Source organism: Heloderma suspectum, chromosome 12 (assembly GCF_057233095.1).
Source record: "Heloderma suspectum isolate Gila_16-S chromosome 12, 16-S_ref, whole genome shotgun sequence".
In the NCBI taxonomy this organism is placed as follows: Eukaryota; Metazoa; Chordata; class Lepidosauria; order Squamata; family Helodermatidae; genus Heloderma; species Heloderma suspectum.
Genome location: NC_139469.1, coordinates 21,259,509 through 21,271,650, shown reverse-complemented (window position 1 = coordinate 21,271,650; position 12,142 = coordinate 21,259,509). Strand labels below are relative to the sequence as shown.

The 12,142-nt window shown below is 46.6% G+C and overlaps 1 protein-coding gene across 1 annotated transcript in view; it reads right to left on the bottom strand.

The window, feature by feature from the left end:
• IFT140 (intraflagellar transport 140) overlaps window positions 1-12,142 on the bottom strand; it is a 148,756-nt gene that overhangs the window by 93,130 nt on the left and 43,484 nt on the right. The window contains exons 13-14 of the mRNA XM_084818716.1: window positions 11,082-11,209; window positions 5,761-5,878 (exon numbers count right to left, since the gene is read on the bottom strand). Coding sequence (XP_084674842.1) covers window positions 5,761-5,878; window positions 11,082-11,209 — 246 coding nt within the window. The remainder of the gene's footprint in view (window positions 1-5,760; window positions 5,879-11,081; window positions 11,210-12,142) is intronic.

The following is a 12,142-nucleotide window of genomic DNA, read 5'->3' as shown; positions in this document are numbered from 1 at the left end:
CAAAGAGCAAGAAGAAAGCAATATATTGTATTGTATTGTATTTTTTAATGTTTTTAATCTTTGTAAACCGCCCAGAGAGCTCCGGCTATTGGGCGGTATAGAAATGTAATAAACAACAACAACAACAACATATAAAGGTCTCAGATTGTTTTCCTCATGCTCTCAAACTGGAGCCAGTAGATTTTTGAATTATAGGGACCTTGAACAATCATTTGTTTAAGAAGCACCCCTCAAAACCTTTTTTATTTCATTTACTCATTAAAATGGATGCTTGCAAATAGAAATATAAATTCTGGACAGTGGATTTTACTTGAAAATTCAAACCTGTCCTAATACCATTTATTGGGCTGTGTTTGGTCCTCCCACTTCCACAGCACTGGCAGACTGGAATACGTAGTCCAAAGTTACATAATACTTTGCAAACTAGAATGGTGGGGCATGGAAGAACAGTGTTCTACACCATACTGGACTCTATGCAGAAGCTATCAAAGAAGTCATAATAGTTTGCAATGTGGAACCTGTGGCTGCTTATTCATCACTATGATACAGACAATCTAGTATAGATGGCCAGTTTTGGTTAAACACTGACACACAGGGTGGGTTCAGACATAAAGCTAGCTGCAGTTTGGCACTGTGTCAATTAAGGACAGGTTGCTTATCTGTAACTGTGGTTCTTTGAGTGGTCATCTGTGCATCACACATATGGGCTCTGTGCCTGCGTGGAACCTCGATTCGGGGAACTTCCAAAGCTGAGAAAGTTTTGGTGGGACCCCTCCCCCACCATCCCAGTGCACGTGTCCAGACTCCAGGCGGGTTCCTGCCTATTCCCTCAGTTCGATGAAACCCAAATGTGGCCTCGGAACCGAGAGAGGGATGTCACTTTGGTACCAAGAAAAAACAGAACAGCCAGGACACCAAAGCAGGGACAGTGGGTGGGTTGTGTGAATGCTCAGATGACCACTCGAAGAGCCACAGTTGAAGGTAAGCAACCTGTCCTTCTTCTTTGTGGTCTCTGTGCATCACACATATGGACAAGTAGCAAGCTCACTTATTGGAGGTGGGTCAATGTCCTAATGTAATACTGATGAAAGAACAGCATGACCAAAGGAACAGTCTGCATGAGACCTCACATCCAGGTGATAATGCTGCATGAACGTTGATAGGGTTGCCCAGGTGGCAGCATGGCACAGCTCCAGAATGGAACCACCCCTGTCAAATGCTATCAGTGTCGCCATGGCTCTTGTAGAATGTGCTGTCACCTTACCCAAATCTAAGTTCGCCACCTGACAGGCAAGGGTAATAGTTTGAATGACCCAGGAGGCCAGTCTCTGAGCTGACTCTCTTCTTCCCACATAGCACACAAAAAGTCGTGGTGATTTGCAAAAACCTTCTGTTCTAGATTTACAGGAGGGCAATGCCCTTCTCACATCCAAAGCATGCAATCTAGATTCCAAACCTGATGTTGGGGATGGAAAGAAAACAGGTAGGACGATGTCTTGGTTAACATGAAAAGCCAATACTACCTTCAGTAAGAACTGCACATCTGGGTGAAGTACAACTTTATCTTTGTGGAAGACCATGTAAGGGTCATCCACCCTAAGAGCTGCTAATTCACAAGCTTGATGAGCAGAAGTTATTGCTACTAAAAAGGCTACCTTCCATGATAATAGAAGGAAGTCCACTGTTGTGAGAGGCTCAAAAGGCTTAAGTGTCAGAGCCTGCAGAACTACTGACAGACTCCAACTCGGAATTGGAGCTTTAACAGGAGGCCAGAGATTTCGTATTCCACGAAAAAAATGCCAAATATGAGGGTGTGAAAAAGCAGTAAACCCTCGTATCAGCACATGCGATGCTGAAATAGCTGCCAGGTAAACTTTAATAGACAAGAATTCCATCCCCTTTTCAAATAAGGACAACAATAACTTCAAAACCAGAGGGAGGGGACAGGTAACTGGGTCTAACCCTCTTGGAATCACAAATGCTGAAAAAATTTTCCCCCTTAAGGGCATAAGAACCCTTAAGGGTATAAGAACCAGTCACTGGTTTCTTAGCTGCCTCTGACTGAGACTGATCGGATTGGCTCCGAAAACTGTGACAGGACTTGCAGGTTTGGAGCCCCCATACCATCAGCCCCAACGTTCAGAGATTGGGATGCCGCATGCGTCCGTCTCACTGGTACAGGAGATCTGGCCTCATTGGGAACTGGAGAAGCTGCCACCAACACCGCCAAAGTAATGGAGCAAACCAACTCTGCTTCGGCCACCACGGGGTGATGATTATGCAGTCCGTGCTGTCACCCAGAATCTTCAATAGAACCTAAGTTAGCAGTGGAAATGGTGGAAAAAGGAAGTAAAACCCCTGGTTCCAACTCAGAAGGAAGGCGTCCCGCAGTGAAGCTTGACCTGCTCTGCTGCAATAATTCTCACACACTCTGTTCTCCTCTGTTGTGAAAAAGTTAATCATGAGATCTCCTCAACGATTGAACAGGCTCTGTACCACTTCAGGGTGGAGCTGCCACTTGTGCAATGCTCGATATGAGCGGCTGAGATGAGCGGCTAGAACGTTGTCAGATCCTGCCACGTGTACTGCTATCAGGGAGATTCCCTTTGCAATGAACCATTCGAAGATGTCTAGTGTAAGCCTCACTAAAGAGAGGGATTTCATTCCCCCCTGCTTGTTCAAATAATAAACCATGGTTGTGTTGTCGGATGCAACCTACACAACCCTGCCGCAAACATCCACCTCAAAATCCTTCAGTGCTTTCTGGACTGCAAGCAACTCAAGGAAGTTGATATGCTTGCCCTTTTCTGATTCTGTCCAGAGACCTTGTACTTCAAGGGACCTGCAGTGCACTCCCCATCCCCATAGGGACATCATGAGCCATCGTGAGCAGCCTGGAAGGTGATGCCTGACAGAAGGGCACTCCGGAAAGATGACAGAGGGACATCCACCACTGAAGCAACTCTCAAATCCTCCCGGGTAGCTGAAGGCAAAAGCACTTTGCATCATCTGAAGGATCGAACACCTTGTTGAACCATAACTGGACGCTTCTCATTCGAAGACAGGCAAACAGGACCACCGTAGTCATAGGTGCCATTAATCCCAGTAGCAGCTGGATAGAAAAGGCAGTTACAAGTACCGAAGCGAAGGACATCTCTTACTAAGGCTACAAGTGTATCTGCTCGATTCCTTGGGAGAAAAGCGTGACCCTGAGTGGAATCCAAAACTGAGCCTATAAACTGAATGGTCTGCCTCGGCTCCAAGGAAGACTTCTGAATATTTATGTAGAGGCTGAGGGCATCTAAGAGATCGCAGGTGAGAGACACTGAACGAAAAAGGGCCTGTTGAGAAAGTGCCAATCATCCATGTAAGGAAAGAGAGTCACTCCCTGAAACTGGAGGTGAGCGCATACCACTGTCATGCACTTTATAAAGACTCTCAGTGCTGTGAAGAGACCGAAGGGGAGGACCTGGAACTGGTATGCCCGCATCCCAATGGAAAAATGAAGATAATGTTGACTTGACTTTGTGATTGCTATGTGGAAATATGCAACCTTGAGGTTGACCAATGCGAACCAGTCACCCCTCTGCAACAGCTGTAATATCATGGTTAACGTGGTCATACGGAATTTCTTTGGTGTAATAAAGAAATTCACATCTCGCAGATCCAGGATGGGATGGAGCCCTCCATCCCTCTTCAGTACGGTAAAGTATCGGGAATAAAAACCCTGGAAAAGTTGATGAGTTGGCACTGGTTGGATCACACCCTCCTCCAGTAGCGAGGCTACCTCTGATTCCAAGACAGCCAATGGTGGTGTTGGCTGGGCCGTACGGAAGGGGGGAAGGGCATCAAACTCAATCCTGTATGAATATGACATGATTTGCATCCATGCCAGGAAAAACTGAGAGAGACAAGTCCCCAAAACTTGAAGAGTGGCCAGTGACTGAAGCCGCATCGTTCCTAAGTCAAAGACGATTTTTACCTCCAGGATCAGACTTGCAGTGAGTTGGATGGAAATTTGATGAAATATCCTGTCACTTCAGAACAAGGGATGCTGACTTTGCTGCTGCCTCTGGTATTGCTCGCCCTGTTGCCTCTGTTGTTGAAAACCAGGTGCCGAAACCAATGAAAAGGCTTGAACAGGGTTGAGGTTTGAGCGAGTCCCATCTTTTTTGCTGTAGCATTCGCTTTTTGGACAGAGTCCATAGCTTCGTCCATGGTTGCATTAAATAGACTGGCACCGTCAAATGGGAGATCCCCAATACAGCATCTAGCTTCTTGAGACAACCCCACTAATCTAAGCCAGGCATGTCTCCTAAGAGCAACAGCACCAGCCATAGCCTTCGCTCCGCAATCTGACCGATGATGTGCAGGGTTGATCTGTTGCCTTGCCGCTTGGGTTACTTCTACCTGGAACACCCTGGCTAGTTCTCTCTGATCATCAGGTAAGTGGTCACAAAGTGATCCAATTTTCTCCCACAAAAACATTTGATAGCTCACCACCATCTCCTGATAGTTGGTGACCATATGGCTCAAAGCTGCAGATGAATAAATCCTGGGGCCCATGAGTTCTAATCTGCTTCCCCCTTTATCCACTAGAGCAGAATGTTGCTTGTGGGAACGACTTTGTGCTGACTCAACAATTACAAAGTTAGGGTGCGGATTTGTGAACAAAAATTCAGCGTCCTTTTCCAACACTCTGTACATGCTCTCTAGCCTTTTCGAAGTAGGCGTCATAGATGCTGGTGTTTTCCATGATTGTTTAACAGTTTGTAGCAATGTTAAACTCTCAGACCTCTCGCCAGTGTGAATCGCCTTCACTGAGGCAGACGTCTGTGCCATTGGGGTTTTAGGGATTTCAACAGCAGCCAACGCCCTTTTCCAAAGTTCTGCTCATAGTCTATTGGCACGGTTTCTAAGGGCTTGTTTGGAAAAACCCTGACAGAATGAGCATACCTCTGCCACGTGCCCCTCTCTGATGCAAAAAAGACAAGAGTGCCTGTCTGAAGGCGGCAACTTACTCCCACACTGAGAGCACTTCCAAAAGGGTGCCTTCAAGGCCATACACCCTGAGACGAACAGCACTTGATCAACGGATCACTTTCCCCCGAAAAGAAAAATAATATCAAAAGAAAATATGTCTGAAAGGATGAAAGAACGATAGAAGATAAAGACAGAATAAAATCTCAGATAAATAGCAAAAAATGCATTCCTATAGCAGACAAAGTTTCCCAACGAGACACCACAGTTGGCGGTCGAAGAACTGAGGCAACAGGCAGGAACCCACCCAGACATGCACAGTGGGACAGTGGGAGAGGGTTCCCGCCAATATTTTCTCAGCTTTGGAAGTTTCTCGAATCGAGGCTCCACGAGGACGCAGAGCCCATATGCGTGATGCACAGAGACCATGAAGAAGAACCTGGTGTTCTTATGTTTCCTCCTCCCCTTGCATGTTCTAATTTCCTCTCTCAGTTCTGGTCTAGCAGCAAAACATACTTTGACCACAAGCCAGAAGCGCAAGCCACAATTTTAACTGTGTTTCCAGTCCTGAGTTGGGAGCAGACCATGGTTTGCTATTTAATCAGAAGTGAGAGGGGAAATCATAGCAAGCAAGCACAGGGCGTGTTCATGTAGCACTGAGCCATACCCTGACCATACCCAGTGTTAAATTGATCACTGGATGTGCAGATACAGCCTGGGTCTAATCATCTGATGTTCCATTCAGGTCTCAGTAACAAGAGAAGGGCTGCCCAGACTCACCTTATTGATGAGGATGCTAACTTTGTTGCCACTCGCATTGCACTTCACAGATGCAATCCCACTAGTGCCTGGAACCAGATCAGCCAGGGCCTTGCCAACGCAATGTACTTTTGCCTCTCTGTGGGAAGATCAGGCACTTAGTAACAGTATGACCAAGAAGAATGGCCTATTCTACAAAATTATGGGGAAAGCATAATAAACTCCATGTAGCATTTGACATTGCCTTAAGATTTCTGCCGTTGACAACTTTGTTCCTTCTTAATCACATGAGTCATCCCTGGCTCACTGTGGGCTACTTCACATATTAATATCTCATGCAAACTTCACTTCCGTTTCAGAGGCCGGCATGTATCCTCATGTGTGATGAGTGCTCCTTGGCCTATTTTTCTGTGAACAAACAGGCAAAATACACGCACCAGTTCGCTGAGGCTAACTCCAGGTTAACACTGTGTCCACATATGGCAAAACAGACTACGCAGTGACCACTTGTGTTGGAATATGCCTTGCTTTCCTTTAAAGCAGGGGTCCCCAACCCCCGGGCTGCGGACTGGTACCGGTCCGTGGCCTGTTAGGGACCGGGCCACAGTAGGGGTGTGGGAACCCCCCCTTACCTTGGGTCCGTGGGGGGGGGAGGCGATCTGTCCACCCGCCCCGGAACCCTCGCTGGCCCTGGCCGGCTCCGCAGCAAGTCTGCAGAGCTGCCGGACAGCTCCAGCCCTGTCCTTTGCAGTAATAGCCTATTACTGCAAAGAACAGGGACACAAATGACGCCATTTGCATCCCAGCAGCCAGAAGACCACCCTCAGCCAGAGCCTGTTCTTTGCAGTAATAGCCTATTACTGCAAAGAACAGGGACGCAAATCTTCCCATGGCCGGAGCCGGCCGGCAGCTCCGCAGACTCACCGTGGAGCAGAGCCAGCCAGGGCTGGTGAGGATTCCAGGGGGGAGGGATGGATCGCCTCCCCCCCCAGTGGACCCAAGATAAGGGGGGTTCCCACACCCCTACTGCAGCCTGCCCCCCCCCCCGGTCCATGCAGACATTATCTTCCACGGACCAGTCCCTGGTCCCAAAAAGGTTGGGAACCGCTGCTTTAAAGTGATAATACCCATACCGTAAAATCATCATTAGTGAAGCAGCCTGCAGTGAGGTAGGAAGAACTCTACATGATCCATTGCATTATTAGTCAATATCACACCAGACTGAATTGCCAGTTCTTTCCCTCCCACACAAATTATGTCATGCCAGCTCTGTGCTAGCAGGGTAGCCTTTTCAACTTCTGCAGTGTAAGTATAAATGAGATACTACAAAACATGCGATACAGCATGTGACACAACCAGTACCATGTCTTGGCTAGGGGTTGTACACCTTGGGAGGTTCAAGTACTTTTAGGAGTTTGCACCACTATAAGAGCATCTACAACGTTTCTACAAATTGAATCATACCAGGAAATTAGAGACTTTACTTGAGCCATATTTCAATACAAACTGAATGATCTATGATCACATCATGTCTGAGGCCTCTTATAAGTACATATTCTGAGTCACTACAGCTCAACTCTTAACACAGAGTTGTGCTTCTCAAGGGATGTGGCTTGTACTTATTGACTAGTACATTTCCAGCCCTCCTGACTGCAAAGAAAAATAAGGAAGTGAATGGGGAATGTTGGCAGAGTGTCCAGTGGTCAGGGGTTTGTGTTCTTGCCCCCCTCTCCCCCTCTGTGTCAAGACTCCCTTAGTCCCCACTTCACTTCAGTGCCCAAACATACACAGACGAGAGGCTTTTATCTCGTCTACAGCTTTTAATCCATTACTTCACAGGGTCATACAGATGCAAATTCTCAGAGAAACTCTCCGTCTACAAGGAATGCCTTCAGAGGATCCAAATGGAATTTATGAGAGTTGCCCACCCTTTGAAGAGGGAGGCAGTCTCGCTAGCTTAACTTACGGGCTCTTGTCGTGAGGCCTACAAGCGCAGCTTCTCACGCAAGGCCAATCGGGTAGACCATCTAAGTTCTGCCCCTGCCTTCTCTCTCTCTGCTCTGCACCTGGCATCTATTAGGTCAACCTCCTGTTCACTGCCTCTCAAGGGCGGTGGGGTGAGGAGGGACCCTCATGCTCAGCCATCTGGATGTTTGTAACCTGAGAGGCAAGCCTACTCATATCTGGACTAGCCTGGGAAAATACCTCCCCCATGCCTGATGGTTCTCCTTCAGAATCAGAACTGCTATCCCACTTCCTGTGCTCAAAAACACCCCTGATGCTCTGCGTTTTATTACCCTCCATGTCTATAGTTGTTGTTGTTGTTGTCGTTCAGTCGTGTCCGACTCTTCGTGACCCCATGGACCATAGCACGCCAGGCCTTCCTGTCCTGCGCTCTCTCCCGGAGTGTGCTCAAGTTCATATTCATTGCATCCGTGATGCTATCTAGCCATCTCATCCTCTGCCGTCCCCTTCTCCTTTTGCCTTCAGTCTTTCCCAGCATCAGGGTCTTTTCCAGGGAGTTTTCTCTTCGCATTAGGTGGCCAAAATATTGGAGCTTCAGCTTCATTATCTGTCCTTCCAATGAGCAGTCAGGGTTGATTTCCTTTAGGATGGACTGATTTGACCTCCTTGCAGTCCAGGGGACTCGTAAGAGTCTTCTCCAGCACCACAGTTCGAAAGCATCAATTCTTCGGCGCTCAGCCTTCCTTATAGTCCAGCTCTCACAGCCATACATTACTACTGGGAAAACCATAGCTTTGACTAGACGGACCTTTGTCGGCAAGGTGATGTCTCTGCTTCTTACTATGCTGTCTAGGTTGGCCGTAGCTTTCCTCCCAAGGAGCAAGCGTCTTTTAATTTCATGGCTACAGTCACCGTCTGCGGTGATCTTGGAGCCCAAGAAAGTAAAATCTGTCACTGCTTCCATTTCTTCCCCTTCTATATGCCAGGAACTGATAGGGCCAGATGACATGATCTTAGTTTTTTTAATGTTGAGTTTCAAACCAGCTTTTGCACTCTCCTCTTTCACCCTCAACAAGAGGCTCTTGAGATCCTCTTCGCTTTCTGCCATTAGGGTGGTATCGTCTGCATATCGGAGGTTGTTGATAATTCTCCCGGCAATCTTAATTCCGACCTCTGATTCATCCAATCCGGCATTTCTCATGATGTACTCTGCATATAAGTTAAATAAGCAGGGTGACAATATGCAGCCTTGTCGTACTCCTTTCCCAATTTTGAACCAATCGGTTGTTCCATGTCTGGTTCTTACTGTTGCTTCTTGACCCTCGTACAGGTTTCTCAGGAGACAGGTAAGGTGGTCTGGTACTCCCATCACTTTAAGAATTTGCCATAGTTTGTTGTGATCCACACAATCAAAGGCTTTAGCGTAGTCAATGAAGCAGAAATAGACGTTTTTCTGGAATTCTCTTGCTTTCTCCATGATGCAGCGAATGTTGGCGATTTGATCTCTAGTTCCTCTGCCTCTTCGAAACCCAGCTTGTACTTCCGGTAGTTCTCGGTTTGCATACTGCTGAAGCCTAGCTTGTAGGATTTTGAGCATCACCTTGCTGGCATGTGAAATGAATGTCTATAGTACCTTTTCCCTTTGCTCCACTTGTTTGTCTTCTACCACCTCTGTTCTAGGTATATAACTATACTGCCAAAAATATGAGTATCAGAACTACAGTTATCTAAATCAGTTAGAATGTATTTGGCATTCAGAATTTGGAACTTGCATTTTCCTGACCCTGGGCTGGATCTAGAGTTAGGGCATTTCTATATGACCCTTTTATTGTGCGCTCATGATTGCTCACTCACAGTAGCTTGAAGTAGTTTCTCACTCTTTGCAACCATTATCGCAGATTTTTTCATAACGGTGAAAGTCTCACCAATCCTGCCATAAAAGCCCCATGTAAATGTGCCATTCTGCTATACCACAGTGCCATCTACTGGTTGAATAATGAAACATATAGAAAGGCAGAAGGAAAAAAATCCCCGGAAAAGGCATGTGTAAAGGAGCCAATCTTAATCCCACAAAGAATCTGGAAGGAGAAGCCCTGGTAGAGGTGGGTGATAAAAGCCTCATGTAGAAATGCTCTTATGCCCCGAAATGCCCCGTAGTAACCTATGGCTGTGAGAGGTGGACCATAAGGAAGGCTGAGAGAACAAAGATAGATGCTTTTGAATTGTGGTGCTGGAGGAAAATTCTGAGAGTGCCTTGGACTGCAAGAAGTTCAAACCAGTCCATACTCCAGGAAATAAAGCCAGACTGCTCACTTGAGGGAATGATATGAAAGGCAAAACTGAAGTACTTTGGCCACATAATGAGAAGACAGGACATCCTGGAGAAGATGCTAATGCTAGGGAAAGTGGAAGGCAAAAGGAAAAGGGGCCGACCAAGGGCAAGATGGATGGATGATATTCTGGAGGTGACGGACTCGACCTTGGGGGAGCTGGGGGTGGCAACGGCCGACAGGAAGCTCTGGTGTGGGCTGGTCCATGAAGTCATGAAGAGTCGGAAGCGACCGACCGAATAAACAACAACAGAAATGCTCCTAGCCATGCTTAGAGCAGACCCATTTAAATCAATGGGACTCACATTAGTCATTAATGTTAAACCCCATTGATTTCGATGGGTCTACTCTAAGCATGACTAGGTCTGGATCCAACCCACTGGATTTGTAAAATTGACCCAGATCTACTTATAGCTCAACCTGCTCCAAGAGACAAAATATACTACAGTAAACTGAGACAAACATTTTCACACTTAACGCTGCATTATTCTAGCCAATAAGAATTGGATTAGTGATCCTACTCAAGTGCACAGATGAACACAGAGAAAGCTGAACTAATAACACCTGCTCCATGGCTTTTCTACAGTCATTCAACCATATGACTCCTTCAATACAATTAAACACATAACCCTACCAAACACTGAAACCCAGACGGGGAGCCTTCTGGGCCCACGCTGAAAGCATTTATAGTATTTTATGAGCGGCGTGCTAGCAGTACCATATACAACGGTATCTTGTATAAATTCTTTAAATCCTGATTCTCTCCCCGCTGCTTCATTTCTGGCTCTCTCTTGTAGAGGAGCACGTCGGTGCTCCTCCTTCGTTGCATCTTCATCTCTGTCTTGGCGCTGTTCTTTTTCACTTCCTCTATATTTACTGAGTTTGGGTCATGGGGCAGGGTGGTGGGGAGAGATCCAGAGGGCATCAGTACCGAAGTCTGATTTGCACTGTAACGTTTACAATAAGGTTTCAATACACATTAAATGAAAAAGAGGCAAAACACAAAGGTCTATATACAGTCAAGCTCTGGTAGATTCCTATTTGTACCTGCGAGAAAGATCAAAAATTTTAAAGTGACCCAAGTCCGTTCCCACAGTCAAGAAATTCCCACAGATATCCAGGAGACATGGATTCCCTTCAGATTCAGAGAACACCAGCAGCTGCTTGACAGTGCCCTGGAGGAGGAGAAGAGCAGCAGCTTTAAAACTCGGACTTCCTTTTCATCGTTACATTAACACAAAGTCCACAGCAGCTTTTTCAATTTTATTTGACAAACCACTACCAAGTACCACATAAGTCACAGCACTACATTGACATGCCACATCCAACAAACTTATATACTCTTATCAATTCCCAAATTAAGGCTGAAATCCTATACAAAGTTTCCTGGGAGTAAGTCCCATTGAACTCAATGGGGCTTACTTCTGAGCAGATATATATAGGATTGCACTATAAAACATTACGAGTGTAATCCTATCGATTGCGCCCTCACTGCTCGGAAGCCTCTGAACTTGGAGGCTTCTGAGATTCCTATGACCTGCTGGGCTGAAGCCAGCAGGGCGGGAGGACTGGCTGAGGCGATCTTCATCTCCCCATCCTCCCTCTTTAGCAATTTTTGCTAGACGGGCTTTTTAGCCTCTCTAGCGAGGGCACTTTGAAGAGGAAGGGAAGGAAGCTGAAGGAGGCTCAGGATATCTCATATCCTGGCCTCTCCGGTCTCCTTGCCTCCATGCCCACTTTCCTCTTCCTCTGAGGTCTTTCTGACCTCGGAGGGCAGCTGGTGCGGTTCTTTCCCCACCGGCTACAAGGGGTCAGATCTCTGACTCCCCCTTCCAAGCTCAGAGTGAACTTGGAAGGGTTTTCCTGAGTCTTACAGCTCGTTTTCCACATAGCAAGAGTGTCATTTTCACAGGTAGGTGTTGTAGGGCTTTTTTCAGACTAAACATGTATAGAATTGCTCCCTTCTTAGGGGAAAAGGAGTGTGTAATTTTTCCAGGGTTTCCCTCTGGGCATTTTTTTAAAAAGCGGGGTGCTTCTCTCAGGTATGCACTACTATTATCAGTTCTACCACTCCGAAAGTTTAACACCACATATGAACTGTAAGGGCA